The 17,361-nt window shown below is 32.1% G+C and overlaps 4 protein-coding genes across 5 annotated transcripts; 1 reads left to right on the top strand and 3 right to left on the bottom strand.

The window, feature by feature from the left end:
* Window positions 1-11: 11 nt before the first annotated feature.
* On the bottom strand, window positions 12-8,088 carry LOC125076980 (myosin-VIIa-like). Of its 2 annotated transcripts, none has more exons than XM_047688743.1 (11): window positions 7,985-8,088; window positions 7,637-7,894; window positions 6,727-6,911; window positions 5,407-6,614; window positions 5,069-5,313; window positions 4,168-4,995; window positions 3,745-4,083; window positions 3,427-3,641; window positions 1,018-3,341; window positions 435-931; window positions 12-267 (listed from the first exon to the last, which is right to left on the bottom strand). In XM_047688743.1, exons 1-11 carry the CDS (start codon window positions 8,006-8,008, stop codon window positions 70-72), a joined length of 6,321 nt encoding a protein of 2,106 aa, XP_047544699.1. In that variant the 5' UTR covers window positions 8,009-8,088; the 3' UTR covers window positions 12-69. The 2 variants fall into 2 exon arrangements, with proteins under 2 accessions (XP_047544699.1, XP_047544700.1); XM_047688744.1 differs by having other exon boundaries at window positions 435-928.
* A 229-nt stretch (window positions 8,089-8,317) lies between these two features.
* LOC125077005 (26S proteasome non-ATPase regulatory subunit 7) lies at window positions 8,318-9,803 on the bottom strand. Its single transcript, XM_047688776.1, has 2 exons — window positions 9,489-9,803; window positions 8,318-9,193 (listed from the first exon to the last, which is right to left on the bottom strand). Exons 1-2 carry the CDS (start codon window positions 9,661-9,663, stop codon window positions 8,388-8,390), a joined length of 981 nt encoding a protein of 326 aa, XP_047544732.1. The 5' UTR covers window positions 9,664-9,803; the 3' UTR covers window positions 8,318-8,387.
* A 1,887-nt stretch (window positions 9,804-11,690) lies between these two features.
* On the top strand, window positions 11,691-12,454 carry LOC125077043 (inosine triphosphate pyrophosphatase). Its single transcript, XM_047688830.1, has one exon. It carries the CDS (start codon window positions 11,815-11,817, stop codon window positions 12,394-12,396), a length of 582 nt encoding a protein of 193 aa, XP_047544786.1. The 5' UTR covers window positions 11,691-11,814; the 3' UTR covers window positions 12,397-12,454.
* LOC125077042 (protein artichoke) lies at window positions 12,363-16,559 on the bottom strand. Its single transcript, XM_047688829.1, has 2 exons — window positions 14,072-16,559; window positions 12,363-13,996 (listed from the first exon to the last, which is right to left on the bottom strand). Exons 1-2 carry the CDS (start codon window positions 16,542-16,544, stop codon window positions 12,483-12,485), a joined length of 3,987 nt encoding a protein of 1,328 aa, XP_047544785.1. The 5' UTR covers window positions 16,545-16,559; the 3' UTR covers window positions 12,363-12,482.
* Between the last annotated feature and the right edge of the window lie 802 nt (window positions 16,560-17,361).

Here is a 17,361-nt window from a genome sequence, read left to right as displayed (position 1 = left end):
ATAGATTTAGTACTTTAAAAAATATTTAATAGCTTTTTAATGATCATAATCTAACTTATATGTGCAACATCACGTCCGTTGCTTTTGTTTCATTGCCTGTCGCAATACAGCAATATATGATGATATAAGGTCGTCCATTTTGTAACCCAGCGATGTTTCACAAAGAATCTTCGTTCCACGAACAAAGTTGCCCATTGTCATGTGGAAGAATGTATTACCCGATGACCAGTTAGATAGTTGAGAAAATGGATAGGTTACTAACAAATCCTGCAATAAAATAAAAAAAATCAGGATAATAATACTCTTATTTTCTATCCATGAAAAACTTATCAGTTTAATAGACGACGACGATGCAATAGATTCATTAATTTTGTAATATGTTCATCCAAAATTTATTTCATATAACAAATTCGAACAAATAATTTGCGACTTACGCGACTTTGGGGATGTATAACACTGACTCCATTTTTATTTATTCCTATGACAACCATTTCGGGATAAGAAGGATCAGAAGTTTGCTTAACTTCAAAGAATGCTGTTCCAAATGTTGGAAATTGATAAATTTTCTTTAAAAATCGCTCTTTCGCTTCATCTTCTGTCATAGGACCGTGTTTAAGATACGCTGCACTAATCGCAGACTTCCACTGGGAATTGGATTGGATACTCGTCATATCGGGTGGTATAAACTCTTCTAGCATTTGTGTTATTTCGGGTAAAAGAGATTGATCATTGCCATATCTAGCTCTATAAATGAGGGCAGCTAATTCAATTAAATCTTGTTTTGAAGTTTTATGATATCCGCGTAAGTATTTTGGAAGTTCTTGTGGAAAGTAAAATATTTGATCTGCGTTCTTATCTCTACCAGGTATTGTGTTAATCCAGAGTTTTTTCATAAAGAATATTTGGTAATTCATCTGTAGTTGGTTTCCTGCTGAAATAAATATCAATGTTAATTTTCTAATCAAAAAGCTGGACTGTGAAAAGGCAAACGCATTTTTTTTTATTTTTAATACCTACCTCCACGTACTGGACGTGTTTGTTTCATCCATTCTACAAGTTCATGAATAAAGTCAAAGAAGTAATAATTTTCTGGAACCGAGAATACTTTATCTATAATTTTTACAAAAAGGCTAAAACCATCACTGTTCTTAAGGTTCAGACGTCCAGTTATTTGCTCACAAAGCTCTCTGGCTTTTGTGGATGAATCAACTTCAAAAGCTTCATCGGTATCATCCGGAAAATATACTTTGTGATATATTTGCATACTTCTATGTTGTATGGCTTCAACCTCTACTACATATGGGGCATATATTCTTGGTCCACCTCTTTGTATTTTAAATATACGTTTTAAGCAATCTTTTGCAATAGGATGTGGTCGTGTCTTTAAAAATTCTACTGTTTCTTTTATTAAAACTTGTCCACAAGCAAAAATACCCGTGGCAAGCCACAATAATTCCCATCCCCTCTCTTCACTGAGCTGTATTCTATTATTTGTTAATTGCTTCATTATTTGACAATAAATCTCATCCCTCATTGCGGGTTCGTTTGTGGGTCTAAATATTTCATCAGTATATTCAGTAACGGATCTTGCTTTTGGCGTTGGCATATCACCCATATATTTCAGTATAGCAATGAATGATGCAACCGCTGCCTTAGACAACTTCTCATCATCTTGTAATTTTTTAAGTAACGGTTTTCTTATAGGTTCGCGTGCATGAGACCATAAATTACCAGAACCTGTTTTTTTAGCTGGAGTTATTGTTGACTGTCTTGATATAGTGATATTAGTATCATAATTTTCTCTAAAATATTCCTCAGCAAACTTTTCAAGCGTATGCATTTTTTTCCTTTGTATTGTGTTGTACTTAGAATGAACATTTTTGTTAGTATTTATATTACCTTTCTTAAATACTTCTAATATCATAGGAGAAGGCTTCGATAATGTTGGTAAAATGTATACTTGCTCTGTTGGAAACAGGCCTTCATGGCCATTGCATTCACCATGACCCCATGTCGCATTCATTAATGTTTCTCCTGTTGATTCTTGCAAAAGTGTAATTAGATCGCCTTTCTTATATTGCAAGAATGACGCAGCGTCACTGTATCCTTGAGAATCGCTTTGAGTGATAACATAAATTGAACGTCTTTTTAATCCATCTATCAAATATATAATAAGTGCACTCATTTCACTTGCATCAACACTCTGGAAAACAAACTCTTCTTGTTGTATTGTTCTAATCGTTATTCTTCCAACTTTATCAAATTCTTTGTCATCATCATAGGCTACATAAGTAACTTCAGGATAAGATATTTCCAGAAGTATATGCTCTGATTGGTCTACGATATAAACACCAGTCCAATTAACAGCTATAATTATAAGGTCTTTATTGATAGTGTCACCTTTCAATTTAATAGCTTCAAAAAATCTTGAAAAGAGCATCGGCCATTTTATTTTAGAAAATATTACAATATCTTCTTTACATCTTAGAGGATCAACTGAAGATTGTATGCTCGGAGAGGATTCAAAAGCTTTTGTTATAAGATGTTCCCATTTTGTTAAAGCGGCATCGTTTGATTGAATGAATTGATTCGGTATATAGTTCACTATTACCTTTCTCAACACGTTAGGGTCTATACGTGGGCCATACTCAATGTAGTGCTGTTGTGCTGCAATTATTGCCAAATCTTTTTCTGAATTGCAACGGTATTCTCCAAACTTTACTCCTTTCACCACCTGGTGATAAATTAAATTGGTAGCTATTGGATCATCAGCTGGATCGTGCCAGGGTGTAAATACCTCTTTTCTATAAAACAAGCGCCAGGGAGCATTCTTTTCAGGAGTACCTTGTTCTCGTGCAAATTGTTCACATTGTGATATAGCGTCCATTATATGCTCAGCTTCACTTCCCAGCGAAAGGACTTTATCATATAATGTTATATAAAGTGAAAATCCGAATGCATCAGAAAGCTCAATATTATCGGCTATTTGTTGACAGACTTCTTCAGATGTTGTAGCTGAATCGGATTGAACTGTTTTTATAGTTTCGTTCATTAATGTCACAGTCAGAAGAATAGGCTTTTTTGTTTTCGTCGCTTGTAATTCCAACCAACTAGGAGGTTGCGTACGTGGACCATTTTTAAATGTTCTTACAAGTCTACCTTCACAGTAAGGGGCATAACCAGGTGGCCCTACTCGTATAAACGAACGTAAATACGTAATAAATCGTTCAGAAGGTGGGAAACAACCAACACAAAGAGATAGTAAAATCCAACCACGTGCATAAGAAGCTTTTGAAGGATTATTGGTAAGTTGTTTGCATAATTGGGCAAAAATTTCATCTCTGCAAAAAAAAATTGTTCATTTATAAATACTAAAGTTGAATAATAATGGCACAATTTATTTTAAAATTTTTTTTTTTTTTTTACCTAAGTTCTTTCCTAATAATACCATGCCCAATAATAAAGTGAAGTTTCTCCAAATTCGTACTACGACGTGAATTCAACCATGTACTGTACATTTCGTTTGTCATGTCATCATTAACGAGATTTTTGAAAAGTTCTTCATTTAATTTAGTCTGCTTTTTTAGGGTTTTCTGGAGCATTTTACTCTTTCCCTGCCCATGTTCTTGAGATATCATTTCCTAAATAAAGGTAAAATTATTATTATAAAAAAAAAAACAGATTTTGATTTTTTAAGACTTAATTATATAATCAACATTATATTTTAATTAAAAACAGACTCACTTCAAATTCTTTGCTTTTTTTAAAAGCTCGGCCAACGGTATCGTACAATTTAGTCATGACTGGAACATTATCTATTTTATCATCTGTATACTTTGGTTCCGATAAATCACCCATAAACCTCAAAATTGTAATCCAAATCGCTTGAGATGCCATTTTGTCAATTGGAGATGGTAAATCTAAAAGGGAGTGTTTCAACGGCTTTCGAGAATATTGATGGCTTATATTTCCAAGGAAATATGTGGCTGCAAACTTTTTGAAGTCATATTCGTCAAAAGGTTCTTCTTCTGGTTCTTGTGGCAGTGGAATAACGCTTGAAATTGTTGGTTTAGCCGTCGTTGTCTGTAATTAAATTTACTTATAAAAATCAACATTAATATTCATGAAGAAATAAGTTTTATTTATGAGTATTATGCAATTATTTACCATTCCAAATCCAGTACCTCGTACTGTACCTGCTGGCGTCGCGGTATCTTTCAAAAATCCGAAAACATCGTCAACATATCTATCATCTATGACTGTAGTATTTTGGACATTACTCTCAACCGCAACTTCTTTTGCTATCCAAATGGAAGACATAAGATCATTATATTTCTTTTCATACCCATCCTCGGCTCTTTTAATGTCACCTGAGTTGTTTTCTTTCTCTTTCATCAGTTGCGCTAATTTAGCTTTCATTATATGACCCTTTTCCTTGACTAATTTTCGTACGAGATACCCTCTACAAAAAGCTTGAAGATGTCTAAAGAACGTCCTTAAGTTTAAGAAAGTTTTTCTTAGTTCTCTTGATTTAAGAACTGCTTGTAATCTAAGATAACCCCTTCTCATTTTTAGGAATTTGCTTCTAAAGCCACGTGCTCGGAAGTGTTTTTGAATTGTAATAGCTGCAGCTCGAAGCCGCAAATATCTTTTTCTGCAAATTAATCTTCGAACATTAGCCTGGACTCTGATTACTGCCGTTATAAGTACCTTATGGCGTAGTTCTTCAAGTAAGGTGTCGTGATGATCTTTGAGAAAAACTTTTGTATGACCTAAGCGGAAATCATCGTCTTTCAAAACTTCATTGCAGATCTTTTGAGTCGCGTTTTTACAATCCGTTTTCTGTGCTAACGGAATTCCAGGAATGACAAGACGGTAGCGGTGCACAAACTCAGAGTATGAATATCGTATAGGATATCCTGCCTGTCTTATTTTTGCAGTTTCCATCAAACCTGCATATCTAAGTTGTCGAACGCACAACGCGCGGTCAAAAATCTAAAAAAAGTGTTTAAAAAAACAGCGTTTTAGAAATTCAAAAATAAATATGAATATATTTTTAATGACTTACCCGTGGCTTTTTAAGTTCGTTTGGTTTAATACACCGTATGAAAAACGGATGACATGCAAACAAAGTTTTCATAAGTGATTCGAGTGAAGTTTTGAATTTGTGACTTAAAGAAACAACTTTTCGGCTTCCACTTTGAGCTGTTATAGTTTCCGCCGAAAACAGATTCTTTAAAAACGAGTTATTGGAATCGAGTATCATCTCTTTTATATCTGGGGTTAACATATCTCTATTTTTGTCCAGAAACCCTAAAATAAAAAACATGTTTATAAACCTAAAGCAAACTCATCTATAACATGTTTTGTAGTAAATAATGTCATAATAATTGTATTTACGAATACCTTTTACTTCATACTGAACATCTCCAGCAAAGTGTCTTACACCAAACTTGTGTTCGTGGGTTGACTTTGGTGTAATATAAGAATTTTTGTTGCTGTGATTATTATTAAGTTTAGATAGTAGCGTGAGGTCAGTGCCTTTAGGAAATCTTGATTCTTCATCAATAAGTGAGAGTAAATTCATAGGTTTCTGTCCGATTAAATCAAGATTTTCTTGATTATCAACATAGTTAATATTTGACCATATTATTCCTTCTTTAGCATATTGCTCTTGTTCCAGCTTGAAAATATGTCTTACGAAAAATTGTTGCAAATTTTCATTGGCATAATTGATGCACAATTGCTCAAAACTGTTTGATTCAAAATTTTCAAAACCAAAAATATCAAGAATGCCAACTGAACCACTGGTAAGCTGTTGGTCTCTATGTAAAGTCTTGTTTATAATCTCTACAATATATTCAAAAATATGCCCGTATATGGCTTTAACAAGAGCGTCACGACCTTCCGTCGCAGCTCCGACTGAAATTGGGGAAACAATTTTATCACCATGAGCAATTAATGTTTTTTGAGTTAAAGCTTCACAAAACCGCGCTTTGTTAACTCCGAGAAGGGCAGATATTCTATTAGCGTTTGTTGCATCTGCCACTTCAGAAGATTCAATATTGCTTACATTAAAAGATTTAAACTTAAGATTTCCCAAGTGTAGAATCGCAGCAAGGAGGCTGAATATATCCCAAACATCGTTGTCAGAAAAATTAAGTACTTTAAAAGCCGACCTTATGTCTGAGAACTCCAAAGCATCATTACGACCATCACAAGTTAGCATTTTTCCTGAATTTAAATATTCAAAGTCTGCAGGTTTTCCCAGGTCCAGTTTCTTTTTTTCATCGGCAGAAAGTCCAGTTACCAGAGAATAAAATATGTGGTAGTTTCTTTCTCCTTTACTTTGCCTTACAATTCTCGATTTTTCTAAAAGGTATTGATCAATATTTCCACCTTCTATAACTCCTTTACGACTAAAATAAATGTTAATATATTTTCCGAATCGGGAAGAATTATCATTTTTGACCGTTTTGGCATTTCCGAAAGCTTCTAGAATCGGATTAGTTTCTTGGATCTGTTGTTCAATCCACGAATGTTTTCCACTCGCTGCTGCAAGATATTGCAACAGCAATTTGGTGCTCTCTGTTTTCCCTGCTCCGCTCTCTCCGCTGAAATGTATTACGTGATAATGATAAAATCGAGCTGCTTATTAAATATTCAGTGTCAATGTAGAAAATGAAAATGATAATTAAATATGTGCTATAATTTATTTATGCATACCTGATAACCACACATTGATTTGTTGACGTATCTAATAATTCTCGGTATGAATCATTTCCAATGGCAAATATATGAGGCGGTATATCGCCAATATTTCTATCTTGATAAAAATGAATTTGATCCATCGTATAAATTGGTAATATCTCATATGGATTTATTGCTATTAACATGGTACCTGTATAAGTCTGAAACGAAACAATATCTTATAAAATACAAGAAGTTACAAATTTAAAAAAGTCCAAGTACTTCATTTTACTGTTACTTTTTATGTTTACTTGCTTATCTTAGATTCTGAAGCAATACTAAAACGGCTAGTAATTAGTTTTAAGTTTTAACGTTTAGTAATTATTATTACTTTCTATGTTAGAGGGAGTTTCAAATTGTCTGATAGTAAGTAAACAACCCCGCCCACTGTAAGAAATATTAATCATTCCTTACATTGCCAATGCGACGGGACCAACCTTGGGAAGTAAGACGTTATGTCTCTTGTGCCTGCAGTTTCTCTAGTTCACTCACTCTTCAAACCGGAACACAACACAATAGTATTGCTGTTAGGCTGTTGAATGCCTGATGAGTTATTGGTACCCAGACGGGCTTGCATAAAGCTAACTAAATCTTTATATTCGTTTGTAAAACTACTTTGATTTATTAAAAAAGAAATGAGATGAAACTAATGTTTCGTAAATTGCTATGTCAAAGATACAGCCTGTACAAAAAACCTGAGTCGAAATAAGTGTAAAAAAAGAGTGGATTATAGTTATAATTACAATTCGTAATAATAAAACGAATATCTAAATATCCTATCTTCAAGGTATTGATTAATATATGACATCTATGGTCGTTAACTACCTATGATAACAATAAGTCTGTAAAAATAAATAACCACATAAAAAATAACAATTGTTCTTACGTATATAAGCTGTTCGTTATAGCGTATATGCAGGTTCCGAAGTATTGTGTACTCTTGAAGTTCTCCAAGAGTTATCATATCTTCCACGCTCTTAATAGAAGTCGCGTGTAACGGCTTAATGACATTTGTAACAGCCGTTGAGAACACTTCCCCATTGTCATCTTTAACTTGTAATTTACCACCAGAACTATTTAGCACTTTAACGGCAATCGGTATTTCAAATTCAGACTTCTTCTCCGGTTGTAACCAAACATAGTCCTATAAAACATAATATAGGACTTACATTAGGACATTGCTAAAATCTCTGGGAATTAAGTGTTTATATTTATAATGTTTATAGTTACTTACAGATATTTGTATGCGATCTGCCATTTTTAACCCCTTTTATTGAGATTCTACTTATTGGCTAAATATTCCGGGACTTACATTACTGCTACAGTAATAAATGAAAACTGCCACATTATTTATCAATGTTCTAGATTATTTATCATCATTGTATAGATAAATCAATCTTATCAGAAATACCCAATGATAGTGTTATATGACCAGCTTAATAGGCATGATGATTGTATACTACTTCAAATTCAAATAAACAAATCTATATTTATACCTATCTTTATAAGATATTTAAATCATATCTGCTTATAATAATTAAGGTGCTTAAATAATTATGCAAAAATGTAAATTAGTAAATACCATTTATTAAAATAATTCAGTGTTACAAACAACTTAGACTAATGATGATTCCATATTACTTCTTTTTCTCTTCTTTATCTTTTTTTTCTTTCGTTTTATCATCACCCTTCTTCTCATCCTTTTCATCTTTCTTCTCTTTCTTGTCTTTATTGTCTTCCTTCTTTCCTTCTTCTGCATCTCTATTTGTAATTTTATTATTTATGAGGTTGTGTAAGGCAATAATTGATCTTACTAAAGCAGCTAAATAGACTACAAGAGACTGATCATTTGTTTTAATATATAAATTGTCAAGGAAACTATCGCTAAATATATCAGGCAATAGATTGAATATATCTTGCAATTGATAAATAATTTGATGGTTCATGGGCAAGGAGCCTTGTCCAACTTGGACTAGATAATCTCTGATTTCGCTCAGTTGCGAATGAAGTCCACGAAGACCAAGTAATTGATTTGTAACTCGTTGGGAAAGGCTGCCAACAGTTGTATCCTTTATATCTCTTAGTAGATGTTCAACACCCACTTCTTCAGCTTCTTCAGCTCCAATTTCACTGGGTACATGTTCAAATGTCCTTGTTGTAGGGCTGCCATCATCATGAACTTCTTCTACAGCTTGGTATGCCTCAGTAGGCAAGCCTAAGTCTTTAGGCTTAGCATCAATAATTACCAAGACAGAATTAGGACAATACCGTCTGATAAGCTCATTTATTGCTACATCATTCTGATGTAATTTGGGGCCAGTGTGATACCAGCCTACTACTTTCTCACGAGCATTCACCTTTTTAAACATTCCATACATGTTTTCCAGATAATCATGATCAAGGAACCATACAGACTTATCCTTATCATCTTCATCAAAGGGAACTGAAAAGCAAAATAATATATTCTTATAAAATATAGCAATATTTTCTTTGATTTAATTTACTCAGTTTGTATATATGAAAAAAGTATTACTTTATGATAAGACTTCTTGTCAAGTTTTTGTATAGTTTAATATTGGAACTTTAAGATATATTGTTAATGCCATTATAAATAATTAATAGTGAACTAATACTTGATAACATTTTCATTAAACTTAGATAAATTTAAGATCTTTCGCTTTGACATAGAAACATAGTTGAATCATCATGAACTATTCGTAAGACCAAAATATAATTACCTGCAAAACTATTCGATACATCCAACACTCCCTTTGCTCTCCAACAGCCAAGAAGAACTCCAACGACACGCTTTTGGTTACCAATTTTACCCATACGATTGAAATGGTCTACGACACTAAGTAACACCAAAGGATGGACAACCACTTTTGTGGTCACTACCTCCTGACTCGGCATTTTATGATTTTAGATTAAAAATTCCGATATAGAGAATATTGTTACTGATTTCAAGTAATACGACAAGAATCAAATATTTTGTTACGATGGTGAGCTAAAGTGACAAAAGTAAATTCGCCGATCATCAACCAACAAACGATAATTTGACAGTCATTCTAGATATATCTGCTCTATGGTACATACATAATACAGATAATTAAATTACATAATAAAAAGTAAGGATTGAGAAAAATAAATTAAATAGTTAATAAAACTCAATATTCAAATATAAAATCAATAATAAATTACTAAATGAATGATAATTTTCTTAATAAGTACGTAGTTCTTTTAAGGTCAGCACATTATGTTACATTTTAGATACATTAAATCACAAAATATAATTTGTTTTATAAAATGGCTGTCATATAAAGGTTTATCTATTGCCACAATTGTTAGCAGTTACATAAATAGCACTGCAAATAATGCTATAATATCCTCATCTGATATTTTAACGGTGACAATGATTTTATGTTAGAAATTATAATTGTTTAACCCGAAATGGGTTATACACAGTTAAATTATGCTCCAATACAGTTAAATAATATAAACTTTCAATAGCTTATTTTAAGCCCTTTTCCATCATAATTAATTGACTATCTATTACTTCTAATGGGCTTTTTAATATAATAAATGCCTCCCTTTTTTAAAATAATTAGCAAATGACTGTTTCGTCGAAAATAACTGTTTTATATACAGGGAAAATAATTATTGAGAAATCCTGTGCATCTACTTAAAATATACATAATATATAAATTAAACATTTCTAAAATATGCGTTATGTAAATATTATATTATAAATTGAAATACATACTAAAAAAATATTTCAGTTCATTTACAGGTTTTATTACAATAATAAAGATTTTGAAAAAATAAGCTTAAATTATTAATCTTAGTCTTTTGCCATGGAGCTCTACAAGACAGAGATTTAGTGAAATAAACAAGTTATTTCGATATTTTAAAACATTCATAAAATTTCATTTAGAAAAAAATATCGTCTTTTAATCTTTTGTCTTTTTGTGTATGTATATGACGGAGTGGATTGTCCTATCTTGTTCCTAAAAACATGACGTCAGCATTGCTGACGTCACGAATATCAGGGTTTCGATTTCTATCCATCCTCGAAGGTATGAAATTAAACTCAGGAAATATTCTTCTCTGATTTATTCCAAACTGAGGAGGTCCAATCGCTCCGACGGCTCGAACAAGCCTCCTGATACCGTTTTTTTTTGTATCATTTTTGAAATAGTGCTGTTGGCCCTACTGGCCTTTACAGCATCACCGAATGTTGGGGCGAAATTAAAACTGGCGTTGTTAAAACTCTAGTCGATGTAGTCGGTGGGGCCTGACACCGGTGGGAGTTCGGCATTTTATAACGAAAATGGGTGGGGGAACTTTTTACTGAAGATAATACCTATTTATGGACGGTGAAATATTTAAAACACATTTAACATCTTAAAATTCACTAAATATTATTAATTTTATAATCAAACAGTTTTCTATTATTAAAATAATTATTTTCAGGCACGTGGTTTTCTTAAATACGTGATTTTCCGCCGACATATATTATTTTATATTGTAGGTGCTGATCTATAGGTAAAATTGTATTTATTTTAAAAAAAAAACTAGCATCAAACAAAAAAAAGTGACACGAATAGTGGAAATAGCAAAATATTATACAAAACTTATTCCTGGCAATAGACTTTAGTACACATACCAATACACATATACCAATGTAGTTAAAAAAACCTCTTCAATGTAAAGAATGTTTTGTAAAATTACGAAAATTGTATATTTTTACCACATTTTTAACCTGCTAAAAATGATTTCAATTTACGATCTGCTTTACCTTTGCAGTATTATCGTTTTTAGTGATATTTTAACCAAATTGTATAAGAATTGGATGAATATAAATTATAATGGATATCTTATAATAATTATCTGCAATTTTGACACTTGAAAGTTATATTATAACAGACTGTCAAATGTCATTAAAAATAAACCAAAATACTGAAGCACATGTTTCGCAGATATTCAAAACATTAACTCGACACTTTTTCTAATAAGTCCAAAATAAATTTTAAAAACCCTCTATTTCTATAACTATAAAACAAAATGAATAAAAGAACTCTTACATTTGTAACAGGAAATGTAAAAAAGTTGGAAGAGGTAAGAGCTATTTTAGGGAACAATTTTCCATTGGAAGTTGTAAGTCATAAATTAGACTTACCAGAGTTACAAGGAGAAATAAATGAAGTATCAATTAAGAAATGTCAAGAAGCAGCCCGCCTTATAAATAGGCCAGTATTTATCGAAGATACAAGCCTCTGTTTCAACGCTTTAAGAGGCCTTCCTGGTCCTTATATTAAATGGTTTCTAGATAAATTAGAACCAGAAGGCTTGCATAAGCTACTAACGGGATGGGAAGATAAATCGGCAGAAGCGGTTTGCACATTTGCGTATAGTTCAGGCAATAGTGATGATGATATTGTTATTTTTCAAGGAATAACCAAAGGAACTATAGTTCCACCAAGAGGTTCTAGAGATTTCGGATGGGACTGCATTTTTCAGCCTTATGGTTATGATAAAACATATGGAGAATTACCAAAAGAGGAAAAAAACAAAATATCCCATAGATACAAAGCATTAGATAAATTAAAGACTTATTTCATAGAAAGGAATGGACAAATATCATAATCACAGTGTATTGTATGTATAATGTTACTCAATTAAATAAATAAATGTTACAATTGTTTTCAAAGTATTTATTACCATTACTACATCTAGGATAATATTAAGATTAAACATAACATTGCTGTATATTTTAAAGTGATATGATATACCATAATATTACAACCTAAGGAAGATTGAATGCCAGGTGCAACATAAGATTCTAGATTAGATTTGTTGTAATTCTTATAATACCAATCATTATTGTCGGCTTGTCTAGGCTTGTTATTGTTTGAACTCTCTTCTGAAAATCTTGTCTTACCCTCGCGATTGATAACTGGGGAATAATTATATCTAAGATCATAGTGTTCTGCATGGGGTAAATTAACCTTTGTTACTGTTGCCGTTCTACTGTGGTTTTTCGTTAAATCATCATTGTTTGGTAAAAGTATTGCAGATAGTGCTGTAGGTTGGCTTTCAATATATTTATTTATTTGTGGTAGTGGTTTTGTTGTTACAATAACTGGGGCTGGTGTCACACTACTGGTTTCAAGCCATCCCTGAATAGACATATCATTACTTGTATCTGTAGTTATGATACCTTCTTTTTCTGTTGCTTGACTAATTGTTAGATTAGACTCCATTAGATTGTATTTACTTATATTTAGAGGATCAGTATTTTGTTCTTCTATATTTTTAGTTCTATTATATGTTACATGGGTACTATTATCATCACCATGGTAGGCTTCTAGCTCATGTATTTCACTTTTAACTTTTTTGTGAGTTGTACTGTTAATGCTGGTCATGGTTGGTTGTATATTATCTACAGCTATAACATTATGATTAAATTTTTCATTATTAAAACTGACCGAATTCCCTTCATTACTTGTTTTTGTAGTATGTAATGTACTTATTGTTGGATCTGGTATTGGTATAAAACCATTTGTTGTAACAGGAAGCATTGGTGAGAAACCACCAGTTTCAAACCGTGGAGGTTCTGTTACTTGATATTTTTTAAGATGTTGCTGGTTATTTTTATTATCAGACCAATCTATTTTCCGACCAGTGTTTAATAACTTTCCCATGTCTATTGATGGCAAGGGAACACCAAAAAATGTGAAACCACTGCTAGGAACTGGAACTTTCAAAGCAATTCCTGTTTTTTTATGAGTTGTGTTGGACATTGCAGCATAAATTGTTGGTGTGTTACCTAAATGATTTTGAGATTTTGTGGACTGATTGGCAGCAGGATTCATATTTTCCAATAATGTTTCATTGTATGGGTAATCCACATAATCATCATAAAAATATTCTGATTCTTCTGGCAATGGCCGGTTGTTTAATTTATTGCCTTGGTAATTATTTTTAATGTGTGTTTCATAGTCTTTTATTTTATCCAATGATGAGTAAACTTCTGAAGTAGCTAGGCTTGGCAGTAAAGCTTCATTTTCATATGTCATACAGGATTTTATATCTTGATTGTTAAATTGTATATTCAAACAGTCAGTTTTCGAAAAAGGCATTCCTTTCACATAGGAGCCATCAGCGCATTTTGGCCCAAGAGATGATGATTCCGACAACCATGACTTTAACCAAATAATTGCACAATTGCAGACAAGTGGGTTACCTATATAAAAAAATAACATTAGTAAATCTATAGTAAAACATTAAATTAATTATAAAATGTGAAGTTGAAACTTACCATCAATATCCAAAATGGCGATATTGTTTCTCAACTTAGCAAAATTATCTTCGTACACCGATGTTAATTTATTATGTCGTAAAGACAATACCTTTAATCTTGGCATGTTATCAAATGGTTGATTGCTAATATGACATATAAGATTATTGTCTAAATTCAGTTCAACCAGCCACTCCATATATTGAAAAGATTCCTTATTAATTCTTGTGATCTTATTAAAACTTAAATCTAGAACCTCAAGTGATACCAGATGTTTAATACCTAAATTGTCCAGATTAATTAGTTGATTATTGCTTAAATTAAGATATTGCACCAAAGGTAAATTTTCGAACGCTCGTATCGATATATATTGCAATCTGTTGCTTTGCATCTCAATAATTCTTAACTTTGAAAGGTTCGAAAATGCTCGATCAGGTATTTCTATAATATGATTTCTGTTAAGGTATATAGACAATAACTTCGGTAGATTCGCAATAGCCATCGGATGAATTATTTCAAGTTGATTATTTTCTAAATCAATAGTTTCCAAATTATTCAAATCACGAAAGCTCCCAGCCCGTAGTTCAGTAATTCTGTTACTATGCAGTTTAATTTCTGCCAAAGTTTGTATATTATTGATAATATTACCATCAAAGTTTTTGATATAGTTGTGGCTCGCATCTAACACGTTCAATTTTGATAAAACGTTTAAAGAATTAGGTAATTCGTGAAGATTATTAGATGATATGTTGAGAATTTCAACATCTAAGCCCCTGTTTATTATATTGGGACTTATACTTTTTAATTTATTCTTGCTAAAGTCGATTTCTGATAGTGCAATATTATTTTGTATTGCCATAAAGTCAAAATTTTCAATATTATTTCCATGTAAATTTACTTGTTTAAGGTATAAAAGTTTACTAAAACTCTTTGGATGAATAGTTATGATTTGATTGTCACTTATGTCCAGCACTTCTAAGCGGTCTAAATCACTAAAAGTACTAGCTTCAATCTGTCTGAGGCCGTTTCGATTTATGTAAAATCTACGTAAATTATGTAAAGTCTTCATACCTCCATACTGTATTTTTTGTATGCCATTATTTGAAAGGTCGAGAGTTCTTAAAGAAGGCAAATCTAAATCAGGTGATGGAAGCATTGGCAAATTTGTTATTTGATTTCTTCGTAAGTATAACTGCTCTAAGCCTCTTGGTAGACCTGGTAGAAATTCAACTAGTCTATTCGAACTCGCATCTAATTCATACAGATTTGGTAAATTACGAAAGGTAGCTGGGTGTGTAGAAATTAATGCATTTCCCGATATATTAATGTATTCTAACAAGGGAGTCTCCATGAAAGTAATAGGATCTATTATAGTTAATTGATTATTACTTAAATCAATTCTTCTCAAAGCTGGAAGATTGTACAACAGTTTTGGCTGTAACCTTTGAAAATAATTATTAGACAAATCTAAGCCCTTTAAAGCAGGTAAATTCCAAAATGGGCCTTCATTCATATCATTTAACGAATTATTACTTAAATGCAATTCTCGTAGTGCAGGCATAGCAATAAATGCATCTGCGTCAATAAATTTTATATTATTTCTGTTTAAATGCAAACGTTCTAAACTTGGATGTCCTCTGAGAGCGCCTCGTGGAATTTCTTGTAATAAATTATCACTCATATCCAAATATCTTAATCGAGGCAATGCATCAAGTAAGGATCTAAATTCCGATATGTGCATTATTTTGTTGCCGATAAGTGAAAACTCTTCAACTCCGCTCCCTGATTGTTGTAAGAAAGATTCAGGATGTATTCGTATTATTTCATTATAATTTAAGTCTATAACTCTTAATTTCGGTACTCTATGAAAAGCTCCGTGATGAATTATATTGATATTATTGTTTGACAAATATAAAATTTCTAACATTGGTTGATCAACAAACGCTCCTTCACTTAATTTACTTATCATATTAAAATTAAGATTTAATGTTGAAAGCATTGGTAGGTCTCTTGTAGCCCTTCCTATCATAGTTGCGTCTGATATCCTGTTATTACTTAAAGATAATTCGTTTAATTGAGGCAGTAAAGAAAGTGCTCGCATATGAATAGATCTAATTCCGCATTCGGTTATTTCAAATTTTCTAAGTTTAGGCATATTGTAGAAAGCGTTTTCTTTTATTGTATTCAAATTTATACTTCCTTTAATAAACAATTTTTCAAGATTTGGTAAATTTCCAATGCTGTGTTCATTTATACTACTTAAACTTGCGGACTGTATGTTCACATATCGAAGTTTTTGCATATTAATTAAGGTGGGTATTCTTTTAAGATTATGTGATTGTATCGTTAAAGCTTGTAGGTTTTGTAGCTTCATCAAGCTCTCTGATGGTAGACTTTTAAGATCATTTTCCACTATAAATATTTCTAGTAAATGTGGTTCTTGAGATTCTAACCATGTTGCTGATACTCGTTCCAAACCATTGTGCCGGATCATTAATCTAAGAATCTTGACATTTTGAAATAGTTTTCCAGGCAAAGAAGGCAAATAGTTGTTTTCGATTATTAATTCATCGATAGGATTTCTAATATATTCGCCTATCCTTTGAACACCTTTTAGTACTTGTGGCAAATCGCTGTGCGTGCACCTAAAAATAGAAACCATTAGAAAAAACTAACTTTGAAAATCATTTTGTTTAAATTCTTTGATTTACCATATTTGTATATCGTCTTGGCGATGAGTACATATGCAGGGAAGAATTGTATCTGGTGGTGGACATACTGATTTTTGTCCTAAAGTAGCTTTAAGTATTATCAGAGTAAGATATATTAATATTTTTTGTTTGTTGAACTCCATTCCTCATTGACTGTCATTGTTGCTTTCCTGAATCATTAATCATGATTGTTATTGGTAACATCTGAAAGAAAAACATATTTCTTTTATATCTTTAGACCTTTCGAAAATATTTAAATCCACTCTAATTAAACATGACAAGGATCGAATTGGGCAACTCCGTCATTATAGATAAACTTATCTCTATCAGTTTGCTTATATATAGATCTCATCGCATTACATAAATGTTTACGATTAAGATGATGATGATGTGTGAAAGACGATATGGTTAGAAAGAGAGTTACTTGTGAGATGACGTCCGACAGAGAAGTATGGAAGAAAAAGACATGCTGCGTCGACCCCAAGTAAAATTGGGATAAGGGCAGGAGGATGATGATGACTAAATTGGATAGTGAAATGACGACGGCCATCGCAGGTAGTTGGTAGGAATCCTAAATAACTTGGTACAAAGGGGCCGGGT

Source organism: Vanessa atalanta, chromosome 3, assembly GCF_905147765.1.
Source record: "Vanessa atalanta chromosome 3, ilVanAtal1.2, whole genome shotgun sequence".
Lineage (NCBI taxonomy): Eukaryota > Metazoa > Arthropoda > Insecta > Lepidoptera > Nymphalidae > Vanessa > Vanessa atalanta.
The sequence above is the reverse complement of the archived record's forward strand: the minus strand, read 5'-3'. Positions and strand labels throughout refer to the sequence as shown.

Excerpts from the sequence above, each read along its gene's own strand:
- LOC125076980 (XM_047688743.1), bottom strand. The coding sequence starts at position 8,008 with ATGGCAGATCGCATACAAATATCT. Across the intron at positions 3,642-3,744 it reads AAAAAAGCAAAGAATTTGAA|GAAATGATATCTCAAGAACA; the intron begins GTGAGTCTGTTT and ends ACCTTTATTTAG. Across the intron at positions 932-1,017 it reads AACACGTCCAGTACGTGGAG|CAGGAAACCAACTACAGATG; the intron begins GTAGGTATTAAA and ends TATTTATTTCAG.
- LOC125077005 (XM_047688776.1), bottom strand. The coding sequence starts at position 9,663 with ATGCCGAGTCAGGAGGTAGTGACCACAAAAGTGGTTGTCCATCCTTTG. Across the intron at positions 9,194-9,488 it reads TGTATCGAATAGTTTTGCAG|TTCCCTTTGATGAAGATGAT; the intron begins GTAATTATATTT and ends TTTGCTTTTCAG.
- LOC125077043 (XM_047688830.1), top strand. The coding sequence starts at position 11,815 with ATGAATAAAAGAACTCTTACATTTGTAACAGGAAATGTAAAAAAGTTG.
- LOC125077042 (XM_047688829.1), bottom strand. The coding sequence starts at position 16,544 with ATGATCCGGCACAATGGTTTGGAACGAGTATCAGCAACATGGTTAGAA. Across the intron at positions 13,997-14,071 it reads CGCCATTTTGGATATTGATG|GTAACCCACTTGTCTGCAAT; the intron begins GTAAGTTTCAAC and ends TTTTTTATATAG.